This window comes from Schistocerca serialis, chromosome 8 (assembly GCF_023864345.2).
Source record: "Schistocerca serialis cubense isolate TAMUIC-IGC-003099 chromosome 8, iqSchSeri2.2, whole genome shotgun sequence".
NCBI lineage: Eukaryota > Metazoa > Arthropoda > Insecta > Orthoptera > Acrididae > Schistocerca > Schistocerca serialis.
This window is the reverse complement of record NC_064645.1, coordinates 604,844,769-604,861,040: the sequence shown is the minus strand read 5'-3', so window position 1 is coordinate 604,861,040 and position 16,272 is coordinate 604,844,769. Positions and strand designations below refer to the sequence as shown.

General features: G+C 40.4%; 1 protein-coding gene across 1 annotated transcript in view; it reads right to left on the bottom strand.

The window, feature by feature from the left end:
• Window positions 1-363: 363 nt before the first annotated feature.
• Window positions 364-16,272, bottom strand: part of LOC126417153 (uncharacterized) — a 35,586-nt gene continuing 19,677 nt past the window's right edge. The window contains exon 3 of the mRNA XM_050085051.1: window positions 364-653. Within this exon, the coding sequence (XP_049941008.1) occupies window positions 364-653 (290 nt within the window). The remainder of the gene's footprint in view (window positions 654-16,272) is intronic.

The following is a 16,272-nucleotide window of genomic DNA, read 5'->3' as shown; positions in this document are numbered from 1 at the left end:
CGCGGGTCAGGGGGCACGTGCCTCATGAGCATTTGGTTTAATATGGCGGCGAATATCGGTGTGCCAGTGGTTGGCGTGTCGCTTGGGCCAGCATCAAATTACATGGTTTGCACGGAACACTTGGATGTAAAATCTCTACAGAGACGAGTGGCAGAGACAGACATGTCTCATTTAAGTGGTCGTCCCTCACATACGAACAGTCCATTACAACCTTGTGCAGTAAGAAACATTGCGATATTACAGATGGAATGCCATTCTCTACATTAAAGAACCTATTATTGACCCAAAGTTCACGTTTAGTAATGAACACAATAGCAATAGAGCGTCCATAAGCAGCTGGTCAGCAATTGCAAAGGGCAGATTTTAGATCTTTATGTTACACAAGTCCAAGCCAGCAAAGATAATTGTAACGGTACTCATCATGCCATTAAGTGATGTGTAATCAGCAGGTCCGTTTGTCGGGTTCATGACATAAAAATATGCATTTTTGCTTCGTAGTTTCATGTAATTCGCATTAACCAGGAAATCATACTGCATACCAACAACCTCTTTATCGAAAACACGAAGATCTTCATATAGAAAATAATCAAAATCGTAAAATTTTGGTCGTGGACTGTCAAAATTGAAACCGTACCTCAAATTACTCATACGAACTTCAAGACCCATTATCACAATTGAAAGTCTGCACAAATGCAAATGTAAATAGAAATGCAGTGAAGAATATGCACTGCAGATGGCCGAATGGCACAGTGGTGGAATCGCACCTATGACTTTGTGATGCGATTTTAGTCTCCTGTTTTGATTATTACAATATCTCTAGAAGACTTACATCATTGATGCGTTACTGCTGAAATTTAATGATAGCAGTGATGTTTTTGTGATAAATTTTCAATGCTCCATTGCTTTGAAACAGCACATAATACAAAACATCTAAACATACCAAAATCAGTAGGGCGCCTGCCGCATCAATGTTCGATATAACTTGTCACATGAAGGTGACGTCGCTTTTGGAGAAAATCTTGTGAGGTGAGTGTTACCCACCCATGATAGTAACGATAGAGGAGAAATATTTCTACTCTGATAGTAACCAAGGAGGATAGAACAGATTCTAACCTGCCTGATAGTAACATAGAATTCGCCCTCTACAAAGAGGTCAATGATTAGTTGGTCCACTGTTCAAAAGTTCGTTCCATAATCAACGATCTGTCTGTATATGGCCGGCCGTAGTGGCCGAGCGGCTCTAGGCACTACAGTCTCGAACCGCGTGACCGCTACAGTCGCAGGTTCGAGTCCTGCCTGAAGGCATGGATGTGTGCGATGTCCTTAGGTTAATTAGGTTTAAGTAGTTCTATGTTCTAGGGGACTGATGACCTCAGAAATTAAGGCCCATAGTGCTCAGAGCCATTTTTTTGTCTGTATATGGCACATCTGCACTGACAGATCATAATATATAGGCTAGTCCTAATGCAATGACATATATGTCCAAACGTCTGTGCACAACACATCTGCACAGACAGTTCATTGCATCTGGACAGGAGATTTGTGGGGAATTTAGATGTGCACTAACTTGGAAGTTTGAGCAAAATTACTCAAAAAATCTGTGGGCACCAATCACATCTGCTCAGACAAATCGTTGTGTGTGGACAGGATATCACTGCAAATCTGGCGTGAGAAACGTGTTTGAGTAAGCTGTATGTCTAATCTAGTGTTTCTCATCTATATTTACACAGTGAATGGCAGATACATGTCAATAGTCAAGACAGTTCATCGCTGAATTATTGAAATATATGGGATTCACATACATTTGTGGAAAATTAAGAGCAAGGAATTAGGTGATTTAGATAAGATAGCACCCGCTTATAGTTCTTTAACATAGAAATCATGAGCAGTTGATCCCGGCGCCGGTAACGACTAAACACATTTTTGTGTTTTGACATTCTCTGCTTTCTGGGCGATAAGAAATATAACAACACAGCAGGAACATATCTGAGGACGAAATTAGAGGGGCAGTGTTAAGAGAATGAGGAACACGAGGTTGTGTAGAAGAATATAGGTCCCTTACATTTATCATTCGTTTATTCAAAGGCATGTATTTGTTAGCATACATGATTTAATAAGTTGAAGGTGGTTGTATGAAATTAATTACTATGATAAAATAACATAAATATACTTTTCATGTTTTACAAATACTGATGAAATGTTTGAGTGTAATGAAAACATGACTCCCTATAAATTACACAGTGTAATTTTGTCCTACTTACTATGGGCAAATAAGTAATTTTTAGCTTTAAAGTAATCAGGGTAGAAGAGAAAAATTTAGGGATTTGACGAAAAATATGTATCTCAATTTTCATTACCAAATGAAGAGTCAGAAATGTACAAATGAGGAAATCAAATGAGATGCCAAAAAGCACATCTTGAAGGTATAGCTATTTCACATATAAAAAGTGATATTTGATTTTTTAAATAGCTTCCCTTGAACTATGTACTAAATTTTGGGACATTTAGAGAACAGCTTTCTGAAGAAAATCAGAAAACAAGAAAGAATTGCAAAAAAAGATTTTGATGGTTCTGTGAAATGATTTGTCCAAAAATAAGAAAATGCATTAGAAAAACATTTAATATATCTTTGAATGATCTGTAGTGAGCGAGGCTCCGATTGAGAATGCACATTCTCTTTTCTTATATTTGAAGGATTCTCAACTGAAAAAAATTAGAGAGCTGAAAAACTTCTGGAACTTTTTTACAGCTTTGGGCGTCTACAATAGAAACATCTCAAGGCTTTGCAACAGCAGACTGTATGGTCAACATAATCCACCAGACAAATATTCTACAGTATGGTTCTCTTTAAGATTCCAAGTTAAACATTGAAATTTAAATTTTCAATTGGCACCTTCTTTGCTGCATATTAATTCGAGAATCATTCAAAGACACATCAAATGTTTGTCTAATATATTTTATTTCTTACTTTGAGTTAATCATTTCATGATACATTTCTTTTTAAATTTTTGTAGGAGACAAGATTTATTAGTAGCTAGATGTTTCCTGCCATGGAATGGCAGAACATAATAGAATTTCTTCCATTACGAATTTCTGAATAAATAAAATAAACTTGCAGGAATGTAATCACTTGCTACTGAAATTTGTTTTCTAGACCAACAGTCAGCAGACGAGCAATAGATTGGAACATCAGGAAACACCACATCTGCAGTGATTTATTGCATGCACAGACATTTGCGCAGACACATCATCGAATGTGGACAGGCCAAGCCGTCTTCACATCGGACTTGTTTCTCATCATGAAACACGCCAAATGTGGTGTCCATCGTGATTGCTGCCCACCTGAAACGATCTGTTCATCTCATAGAATGTGCTTTCCATTATAATTTCCAGCCGCAGTGTCATCCAGCGGCAGTTCTTGGCAGAATCGGAAATAGATATCACGCACTGTCTTTTGGGAGGATGGAATGGTCGACAGCTTCAACAGTAAATTGCTCGTAGAGAAACGCTATGTAATGCCACACGACGATCTGAGATGCACACTATAGAAGTTATTCGTTAGTTCAAACCAATCTTTATGTTATTTTTTGTTTTAAATTGAACACAGTCAAAGCAGATTGTTTAATGACAATTTGCGCATCAATCTAAAGTACAGTAGTTCATACAGATTTCAAGATCAGGATTTGTTTCGTAATTTCATGAGAAGCTGCTCACCATCATTGAGAAAGATATTTAGCAGAGAGATATAAAGACGAAGCAGAACATAAAACCAAAAGATAAATCTATATATGTTTTACACGAAGTTTCATAATAGTAGAAACTTACAATGTGTAACTTGTGATTAGCTCTTTCTGACATAGACCTGCAATCACAGTAAGATTTCGTGCCACTGGGGAATCATACCAATAATTGGCCTATACAACAAGAATTGCAGCAAATATACACTACTTATAACAAATAATATATTGCAGATAACACTTCTAATAAATTATTAAGAAAGACGAAAAATATGTAAAAACAAAAAGTGAAAAAACATTAATTGGAAATTGCTAGATGTGAACCTACTACTTTACTCTATATAGCCCACTATCCCATCACCTATGCTATGGCTTCAAAATGCATGCAGCCCCTTATTTACATGTAAATACTGTGTAATGGCTATATCTACAAATGTCATTCTTTGATACTTAACTATGACAAGTTGGACCCAAAACGACAAGATTTTGATAGAGTATCATTTTACTACAGCACGGGAACGGAATACTTTCATAGCACACAATTTACAACTGTAAAAGCACCAGTTACAGGAAGCCTTTAACGACTAATACCTAGTTTCCTGTTATGTTATTATAACAACTTGCACTTAAAATGACGCGTTTTCGGGATATCCTCAGTGTACTTTGAAACAGCTTATACTCATGCCACGTACTCTATAATAATAAAAAAACATCAAATATAGAGTGTAACTCCATAAAGTGAGGCCGTTCCGAAGCTCTGCTTGTGATATAAACTCGATGCTGCATTGCATTGGCCACATTCCTCTCCACATGTCCAATATATGACATGCCAGATTCATCGTTTCACACCTCGCAGTGTAGTGGAACGTGGAATTCGATGCATCTAATGAAAAAGCATTTCCTCAGGACAAAATAAATGTGTAATGACTTCATCTATGTTGTTCCATAACCTATCGCATTTCTAGTTTCACCAGCTACTCATTCAGATAGAATTTCACGTCCCGTGAGAGGATGGCTTAAAGGTGCGTCCATACAATGTCTTTTTTGTATTCAGTATTGCGCATGTGCATAAATTACCAACAGTGTAACTAATGCCGGGTTCACACATACATGTAATGTAACGCCACAACTTGTGGCTTACTGTAGTGACACAATGAGCTACAGTTCACACAGGACGCCACAAATTCTATAATGCGCGCAAAATGCTGTGGCCGCTATATGTGCAGTCGGCTGGGGAAGCATGGGGACAGCGGCAGAGGTGGGGGGGGGGGGGGGGGGGGTCGCTCAGAGAGCGCTGTAGGGAAAATGTCGAGAGCTGGAGGAGAAGTGCTGTTCTAACTTGAAGCCTACACTTACAATTTTGAGAAATGTTAAGCGGGGCCCCTTCACACACACACTTGCATGATGACAATTCAAAAAGATCTGTCACCTCTTGTTTGGTTAGTAACTAAAACGAATTCCGCAGAAAATACATTTGTTTTCGCCTGGTTTGTTAACCAATTGTAACTTTCAGAGAAGAGTCACGAGTGGGGAATTTTGAGTAGAACATGCAATCTTCTCTTCTTGCCATGTTAACATTTGCTTCTTTTGCCAAAACTCAGCAGAGTTTACACAGTCTCACCTCACTAACATGTTGAGCACACACAATTGCGAGAGAATTCTGAAAAACAGTGGTTTATTAAGTTTACTAAGTGAGGAACTGACAAAAAGTAAGGTCAGTATCTAATGAAAAGGCATATCCTCAGGACAAAATAAATGACTTTACCTATGTTGTTCTGAAACACATAACATTTCTCACCAGCTATTGATGGCCCAATTACATTCTTTCATCGGAAAAGTCTGTAGTTAGTGGAATAACATGGTAGATAATGGAGTTTTGCATAATAACCAAATGACAAAATACTCTGCTCTTTGTGTGCTACAATTTGCTAAAATCTCATTTCGATATCTCAAACCGTTTATGAAATATGAGGGATGTTGTGAATATTTCACTCCGGCTTTTTCACTGGTGTGGTGCAATCGCAAATGAGTGCATTACTTTTGAATACATTACGGGAAAGGCAGTGATCAATGTCTTACAAATATTTACTATTAAAAACAGTCTTGATTACGATTTATTTATCAAGGTGACCAGTTTCGACCACTACTGTGGTCATCTTCAGATCATTGAGTTGGAACCTCTTTCTGTTGGAGAAGCTCCAACAGAATTCTCCAACAGAAAGAAGTTCCTACTTAATGGTCTGAAGATGACCACAGGAGTGGTCGAAACCGGTCACCTTGATAAATAAATCGTGATCAAGACTGTTTTTAATAGTAAATATTAGCAAATGAGTGGGCTACGTCACATCAATTTTCTCGAGATTGGTGACAGACAGATACTTCCAATCAAGTCTAAAGAAAAATTCAATATGTTAGCTAAATTTCATATGCAGCAAGGTATTACGTAGTTTTTCATTGCAAACTTTTTCGAATTTGTCGCAGTGTCTTACTTCCACGCAAATATCACAAAACTATTACCATTACCGAAATGATGGGCACATCATGATGAACTTCATATATAGAGCTACAAGTAAAGAAAAAATGATTTTTTTAACCAAATAGTGTCTGTGAAATCGCTTGAGAAAGATTGGAGGGCGTGTGCGTTGGTTCTGTCATCGCCGATCGGCCGAAAGGTGGCAAACGCTGAACAAACAAATGAACTCGCCTAGCGCTCTGGACGAAAACTGGTCACTGTGTGTCGTTCACCACATCCTGCGCGACCTATACATAGCTGCATAGCTTTCAACGTGGCGCAACTGAAATCATATGGGTGGCTATTTACGTTATAGTGCAGATTATGATATTAGAGTTATGCCAAGAGTTAAATATAAGGAAGGCATTGTTAGATAAATGTGGGCGACATTGTCTATGGAGTGCAGTTATCTGGTGCTATATTTAGGTCAAAATCAACAGTCAAGGTCACTATAATATTTGTTCATTTTCCGGTTTTGGGTTATATTAAAGCCATCGTCAGAATTTTTGGTCCCCTATAACGTGCCAACGCGTCCTCAGTTTACGATCATGGTATCACGAGAAAACTGAGGAGACGCCAACACCAGCCGTAGGGGGCCAGAAATTCTGAAGATGGCTTTGACATAAGCCGAAATCGGCAAATAAACAAATATCTTTGCGATCTCGACTGTTGATCCTAGATGTTAACTACGAAAATCAATTTAGCTTAGGGCTAAATCGAGGGCCGCAAACACATTTACAAAAGAAATAACACTCGAAGACGGAAATGGTGTCTGCTCGTATAGCAAACCAATAGCTGGTATGTAAATATCATCTGCAGAGATGCAACTCTTCCAAGATTTTAGAATCTTATTGTATTTGTTTACCTACACATTTCGAATAACTAATTTTTGGCTGCCGCATTACACTCGGGGGCTATTTCCTGTATGAAAGGCCCCAATATATATAGTTTTCGGTCTCACAAATCATGGAATTTATATGACTCGCTTTATTGTCACGTATTAAGTTCATTTATTTATTCATCCAAAAATCTTTCAAGATTGTAGGATACATCTTTGATTCGAAAATATAGTGCATGCATCCAGCCACATACACTGTGCTACATCAAATTAAAGAATGGTTTTTCTTCTTGTGGTTCCAGAAGCTGTGAAGGTGTACCTGGCGACCACTGTTTTGTCTTTTTTCAGTAATAAAATGAAAACACGTTGAAATGGAATGGAGTACAGCAGCAATTACCACACAGTAACTACGAGAGAATGCACAAGGTTGTTTCGATATGCTGGCACCAGGGAGCAGTGGAGGGAGGAAAATGGTGTAACTAAGCCAAATTGAACTTTTTGTGGTGTGACAGGAGTTGCGGCTCTTACATTGCTACTGAATACTGAGAGTTTACACACGCAACTGCAGTATGCTATTAGCTGTGCTGGTGCATTTGTGAACCCAGATAAAGTATGCATATTTGTATACACGTAATTTCCTGGAAATGGAGGCTGTGTCGTAAAGCACATTACTTCCTACTTTCAGCGGAAATATTTGCTCTTTTCAGGAGACAACAGGCAGCTGCTTTCCATGTATACTGAGGTTATGCTGTGAAGCGTTCTATGGCAATAATGTTCGTTGACACCAAAGGAAACACGCTTGTGTTTGTACAGGGTGTTACAAAAAAGTACGGCCAAACTTTCAGGAAACATTCCTCACACACAAATAAAGAAAATATGTTATGTGGACATGTGTCCGGAAACGCTTACTTTCCATGTTAGAGCTAATTTTATTACTTCTCTTCAAATCACATTAATCATGGAATGGAAACACACAGCAACAGAACGTACCAGCGTGACTTCAAATACTTTGTTACAGGAAATGTTCAAAATGTCCTCCGTTAGCGAGGATACATGCATCCACCCTCCGTCGCATGGAATCCCTGATGCGCTGATGCAGCCCTGGAGAATGGTGTATTGTATCACAGCCGTCCACAATACGAGCACGAAGAGTCTCTACATTTGGTACCAGGGTTGCGTAGACAAGAGCTTTCAAATGCCCCCATAAATGAAAGTCAAGAGGGTTGAGGCCAGGAGAGCGTGGAGGCCATGGAATTGGTCCGCCTCTACCAATCCATCGGTCACCGAATCTGTTGTTGAGAAGCATACGAACCCTTCGACTGAAATGTGCAGGAGCTCCATCGTGCATGAACCACACGCTGTGTCGTACTTGTAAAGGCACATGTTCTAGCAGCACAGGTAGAGTATCCCGTATGAAATCATGGCAGTGAATCGAGGAAGTACAGTACATACTGACGAAACTAAAATGAGCTCTAACATGGAAATTAAGCGTTTCCGGACACATGTCCACATAACATCTTTTCTTTATTTGTGTGTGAGGAATGTTTACTGAAAGTTTGGCTGTACCTTTTTGTAACACCCTGTAGATGATTACAGACGAAGAAAACTTGTATAGAATGCATCTTCTAAAGATTTTTTCTATGAAAATTTGAGATGTGATGCCTCGAGCGTCAAGTATTAGACAGACAGTCTCTGTTCATATTACGGTGAAGAATAAGATATTGTAAGTTTCGACATAGAAAAACTAAGAGAAGAATAAGTTACAAATTTATGAAAATTATATATGAAGATGGTAGACAAATATTCATGCTGTTGCGACTTAATAGCATAACAATTGAGGAGCCTGACCTCTGAACAAAAGAAACGATGAGGTAGTGTTGCTCCTTAACTTGGATCAGAATGCCAGAGGTGGCAGCCATGTTGGCGTGAGGTGCTCGTGTGAATGAATGTGTGTGTGTGTGTGTTTCCTTTTCCGAAAAAAGCTTTGGCTGAAGGCTAAATGTCTAATAGTCTTTTCATTGAGCCTGTCTGCAACTCAGAGTGCATCTTTACAGTGAGTAGCAGCCTGTCTCTCTCCTTGTATTGTTGATAACCCAGTCTGGAGTTTCCACTGGCTGATTTTCAATCATATACGAAAAAAATCAGAAATAACATTAAAGTATTCTGGAATTTAATTTCCAACTTTGTATTTGATCCAGTTTCAAAGACAGTAGTGGAAGTCTGCTAAATGAATGCACTACCCCAAGTGCTAATTTGGAAGAAAAATCTACGATTGGGTCATGCAGCGCACTGGAACAAAAGATTCTGGGGATCCCAACAACTGCAATGAGAGGTTCAACCTGGAGTAACCTGGGGATCCTTCTACAATAAAGTTTAAAATGCAAATTCTTTCTAAGCACTTTAATTTCAATTGTTTACTCAAAGCCAGTAAACAAAGAGAAATAAAAATACTTTTAGTGAAAAACAAAATTCAAATTCCAGCAGTTGAAGAAACCAGATTCCTAGAAAAAAGTGTAACAGATACCATGTGGCTATAATTAAAGTACAGCTACTCACTGAGGTCCAGTGTGGGCTGTAATTACAGTAGGGCAGTGAAACTTGGAGGAAATTCTAGTGCATTAATGCAAAATCAATTTATCCTGGAAAAAATTAGTTCCAGGTTTGGCCACCAGGCGCAAATTTGTCAAAGTAAATGTAAGAAAGGTGGGCAAGAAAGGTTGAATAAGTGAGAAAAGCATAATGTCGATTTTGTTCAGTAGCAGACAGGCACAACAAAAAGACTGCTAACCAAGTAAGCTTTCAGCCAAAAGGCCTTCTTCTAAAGAAGACAACACCCACACATTCATGAAGCACAACTTGCACACACACAAACACACACACCCATTCACACACACACACACACACACACACACACACACAGACACTCAAAACCACCTTCTCAGGCCACCAAGGCTGGCCTCCAAGCAACAGCACACGATGGGAGAAGCAGCCTGGGTGGTGGGGGACGGGGGGGGGGGGGGGTAAGGAGGAGACTGGGATGAGGAGAGGGAGGTATAGCAGGGTACCATTCAGGACGTTAAAGTGCGGGTTGTGGGAGTGTACAGGAATGTGATGGGGACTGCATAGGGCAGCTAGGTGCAGTTGGGAGATCAGACAGGGAGTGGGAGGGAGGGGGTGGGGGAAGGGAGTGGAAAAGGGAAGAAGTAAAGAGACTTTGGGTGCATTGGTGAAATGGAAGGCTGTTTAGTGGAAGAGTGGGCGCATAGAAGGGGATAATGAGTGAAGGACATGGCTAATAAAGTTTCTGGCTGGGAGGGGGGGATTATGGGAACATAGGATATATTGCAGGGAGAGTTCCTGACTGTGCAATTCGAGAAAGCTGGTGTTAGTAGGAAGGATCCAAGTGGCACAGGCTGTGAAGCAATCACTGAAGTGAAGAACGTTGTGCTGAGCAGCATACTCAGCAGCTGGGTGGTCCAGCTGTCTCCTGGCCACAGTTCGTCAGTGGCCATTCATGTTGACAGTCTGCTGGTTTGTTGTCACGCTAACATAGAACGCAACACATTGGTAGGAGCTTAGCTTCTAAATCACATGACTGCTTTCACTGATAGCCCTGCCTTTGATGGGAAAGGTGATGCTTGTGACCACACTGGAGTAGGTGGTGATGGGAGGAAGTATGGGTCATCTTGCATCTTCGTCTATTAAAGGATTATGAATCATGAGGCAAGGCATTGGGAGCAATGGTGGAATGGGGATGGACGAGGATATTGTGTACCTTGGGAGGGTGGCAGAATACCACTGTGGGAAGGTTGGGAAGGATAGTGAGCAGAATATTCTTCATTTCAAGGCACGATGAGAGGTAGTCGAAATTCAGATGGAGAATATGATTCAGTTGCTCCAGTCCTGGGTGGTACTGAGTCACGAGGGGAATGCTCCTTTGTAGTGGGACTGTTGGACTTTGGGAGGTGAGGGGTGACAGGAGAGATAAGACATGGGACATATGTTTGAGTACAAGGTTGGGAGGATAATTTCAGTCTGTGAAGGCCTCAGTGAGACGTTGGGTATATTTGGAGAGTGTCTGCTTGTCACTCAGATGTGACAGCAATGGATGGCTGGGCTGTATGGAATGGACGTCTCGGCATGGAATGGCTGGCAGCTCTCGAGTGGAAGCATTGCTGGTGGTTGGTAAGTTTGATGTACTGATGTCAAAGGTCAAAGGTGACCTTTGAGATGGAGGTCAGCATCGCAGAAGGTGCCTTGTTGGATTGAGGAGGACTAGGTGAAGTAAATGGGAGAGGTGTTGAGGTTTTGGAGGAATATGGATAGGGCGTTCTCATTTTCAATCCAGATAACGAAGATGTCATCAGTGAACCTGAACCAGGTGAAGGTTTTGGGATTCTGGTTGGTTAGGAAGGATTCCTGTAGATAGCCCAGTGCTATGTGGGTGACCATTGCCTTACTACAGATTTGTTTATAAGTGATACCCTCAAAGGTAAAGTAATTGTGAGTGAAGATATCATTGATCAAGATTATCAAAAGGAGGTTGTAGGTTTGGAATCAATAGGGCATTGGGAAAGCTAGTGTTCAGCAGCAGCAAGGCTATCAACATTAGGGAGATTGTGTAAAGAGAGGTGGCACCAGTAGTGGGGAGCAGGTTGTCGAAACTGAGTGGCTGTAAGAGGATACAAGATGACTTAGACAAAATTTCTAGTTGGTGTGATGAATGACAGCTAGGTCTCAGTGTAGAAAATGTAAGTTAGTGTGGATGAGTACAAAAAAGAAACCCATAATGTTCAGATACAGAATTAGTAGCGTCCTGCTTGACACAGTCACATCATATAAATATTTAGGTGTATCGTTACAAAGTGATACAAAATGAAATGAGCATGTGCGATTGTGGTAGGTAAGTAAATGGTCGACTTTGGTTTATTGCGAGAATTCTCAGAAGGTGTGGTTCATCTGTATGTAGGATGCTACTGCGACCTGTTCTTGAGTACTGCTCGAGTGTTTGGGATCTTTACCATGTAGGATTAAAGGTAGACATTGAAGCAATTCAGAGTCAGGCTGCTCGAATTTTTACTGGTAGGTTAAAACAACATTCAAGTAGTACAGAATTGCGTCAGGAACTCATATGAGTATCCCTGAAAGGAAGGCGACATTCTTCTCAAGGAACACTACTGAGAAAATTTAGAGAACTGGCATTTGAAACTGACTGCAGAACGATTCTACTGCCTCCAACATACATTTCGCATAAGCGCTCATATTGAGGCATGTAGAATGTCATTTTTCCCTCGTTCTATTTGCGTGTGTAACAGGAAAGGAACTGACTAGTAGCAGGGGCGCCGACTGATAAAAAATATTGGGGGGGGGGGGGGGCGGGAGGGGCATCCTGGGGTTCTTTTCCGAGGAAATTTTCTAAATTTCAGATGAAAAATAGTGAGTTTTTAGTCTTAGTAAGCATTTTAGAGTCATATAATTTACATTAGAACCCCGAAAGATGGACTCTCGATAACTCGACACTCTGGGAAACTCGACAAGCCCGACACATTTTTTGGCTCTGAAAAAAGAAACAAAACATTAACACGAATGGTATTTTCGTAAAAAGCTAATTTAATTTACAGTAATAATCATGCTTATAGACTGTTACAGAGCAGTGAATATATAGCTCTGAAAAGACTGAAATTATATTTAAATAAATCCTAAACTATCATTAAAAGAACAAAACATAAACTATTACTGTCGCACATTAATAGTACTTTGATTAATAAATGAATAAGGCTCAGGGTTCACGAAAAAAAAACAATATCTCAAAGTCAATGTTTTTGTTGCAGAACTATGGGCGTCATGGAAAAAGGGCTACCTGTCTGAGTCATGCAATTTGACTGTTAGTCTGATCACAAGGGGTGGCCATTATTGCACGTGTTGATCACGCAGGCTGACGTGAGGATCAATGAAGTATACTTGACGGGATGTATCTGGAGCATCTTAGGTGATTAGAAGCTAGTAGACAGGCATACAATTAAATACTTAGCTTTAATTCAGCATCAGCGATGAACGTCAATCTTGACTTTGTACAATAATCTTGATAAGTGCAGTTATAGACTGAACTGCGAATACTCCTTTACAATTCTGATTGCTTCACATACATAGATCAATTGGCAATGCATAAACTGTATGTTTGGGTTAGGTCGTAGCTACTGACGTAGCTGAAGGCTATGCTAACTAGCGTCTCTGCAAATGAGATCTCTGAAGCTATAACGAGTGAACCATTCCTATTAAAGTAGGCTGTAGAACTGGGCACTGCGCTAGCTTGTCTTGTAAGACCAGCCGAGTGGCGGCGCTCGGTCTGCTAGCGTCGACAGTGGCGACTCGCGTGTCCGATGTGTACTGACGAACCGCGGCCAATTTGAAGCCTACAACCTAGCCAGAGTGGTGCCTTGAGGTGACACCACAGATTTAATACAATTGATAAAGTTAATACAGTATGCCTAATACTTTCAGTTAAAAAGAAAGTAAATAGTGGGTTTTAATTGGGTCCTACACCCCAAAAATATTTGCGTATTTGAAAATAACTAATACAGTACTATAGTAATACAGTACTTCACTTAAAATTTAGAAGAGCTTTGGAGGAGTTAAAATCAAATAAGGCAGAAGGGACATTCCATCAGAATTTCTAAAGCCATTGTGGAAGTGGTAACAAAACTATTATTCACGTTGTGACAGCCACACTGAGAAACGCATGAGTTGTAATTACAGCCAGCAAAACCTTGCGGTGCCCAGCTTCTACAGGCATGCCTGAAGATTTGCTGTTAGGTCAAATTTTGGCAATGATGTGACGTGCATGGATGCACAAGACAAAGCAGAGACCAATGCAAGCTGATCAACAGACCATTGCAGACAAGTAGATGCATCTCCAGGTGTATGATGATCGTTGCTATGGGCCACATGGGTTGAGCTTACATGATCTCTCCCCAACGTATATGGATAATTTAGACACCACCATCCATTTGCCCATCTTGTCACATCACGACTGTCAAGTACACTGCACCCCACTGGTTAGAAGATTGTTATCGATTTCGTCCACTCACATGTCCATCGTTTTTCCCGTGGTTACGCGATCAGATAGTGTGCTCGATCACTGAAGAGTGTACTCCTTCTGGAAACATCGTTTGAGCACATCTATTGTGCAACGCCTGTTACTGCAATGACACGACCGTAAGAGCACAGACTTCTGAAAACGTTGTTGATGTATTGTGTATTCCATTGTCACAAATAAAAATAGATAAGTTTTCTGTCAGTTGCCATCACCACAACTTACACGCTGAGTACTGTGCATGGGTGGGGCAAGAAAGCCAGCCCACTGCACCACGAACTTGTTGAGCAGCAATTCTACTCATTCCCACTTCACTGGTGATGCCAGTGGTGGATACATATGGGGGGGCGCGGGGGCGTGCACCCCCTTCTGTGGGGTCGCCCGCATTGCCGCCCGCGCCGCCCCCGCCAGTCAGCCCGCACGTATTCGTTCGTTTCTTTCGTCAGTCGACTCGACTGAATCGAGTTATTGAGAGTTGTACTTTCCTATGTAGCACGCGTGTCCACTTCGTCGTATTTTATACGTTTCTGCCTGGCACACAGATAGCTAACACATACCTACGAGAAAAGTCGCAGCCATTCTAGTGATCTCGATACGTTACAGGCCCCCCACTACCGCACGAGTGGTCGACTGTGAAGAGCGGACAAATTGAATAGCTGGGCGGCGGCCATTAGAGTGGTAAACTGACGCGCGGAGTTCGAATGTTTATACATTGCTTTTGGTTATAAAATGCCTTCCCTTGAGTTAGGTCACAAACATAATGCCTCATTTAAATACGTTACTACAATATACTTTTTAATTTATGAACAAACAGCAAATAGTCACTGTTTATGAATTTATCTTACGTACTACATGGAATCTGCCGTAGCTAAAAGTTATGTACTGGACCCCTAGCATTTTTCGTAGTCCATTTACGATAGATGTTCGCAAAATGCATCAAAATACTCGAAGATTTGCCCACTATATTAATACATATTTTCTGACTCTACCTTGCTTTAGATTTTATGACGAGAAGTGCGTTATGTATGGCAAAGTGCTTTGGCAACTCACGACCAAATTATCAAGTTTCAACCTAACCTAGACCATGAAAACACTACCGATCAGCCAACTTTCTTCAAAATGATCAGAACATATAAAATGGTTTTCTGTCGGTCGGAAATGTTGCCTACTGACAGCGTGTAACCATTTTTGTAACAGCTGTGGTTTTGAGAAAGGAAACCTGCAAATAGATGCACAGAAATTATGCTAATACTGTGTTACAAAAACATTTATTAAGCAAGTGCACTGACATACAAAACAACTTAAAATATTCACTTACCTGTGAAATGTAATATTCGTTCCTTTCTCGAATTTATTTGTACAATTAATCGCTGCACGACTCTTCACATTGTACTTCTTTTGATTGGAACGTACAGACAGAAGAATTACGAGTAACAAACACTGTATATACGTCCCAACAAATATACAACGTTGAATCAGGGTCTTCATAAACAACAGTACTACACAACACATCAGACTACAACCACTATAATGGCGTCCAGCCGAAGGTTCAAATTATCCCGTGACTGCAGTGCCATCAGTGAGTCTAGTTATTTTTTACAAGGTCTTTGATACGTTATTCTGTCTGGCATTTGTTCGAGAAAAGTGGCGAATATTCTGCTGTTTTCTTGTATACAGAACCTTCGATACGAAGCATTGTAAAGAAGGACTATTTGCTGAATAGGAAGCAGGTTTACATTGTTTAGTGTGACTTGATTATTTTTTATTACGGTAAAAGTAAAGTAGCTCAAGATATCTTTAGCGCCCCCTTCTTGAGGTTTTTCTGTATCTGCCACTGGGTGACGCCGACGTGATCTGTAGATTAAACATGTGGTGATGAACTGTCATTGGCTCATGTATTGAGGAACCACAAGTGAAGTGACACTGAAGTCCTCATGCGTGAACAGTACCTTGTTAGTGAACAAACAATTCTGTGCTCATCTGTAGTTGCATGTGAAAACCATTTGTACTTTGAACATTTATTTCATGTTCGCTGTTTTTTGTGTTAAATTTTTTTATAGTGTGTCTTCCCCTTGTGCGAGAACTTGCCTTT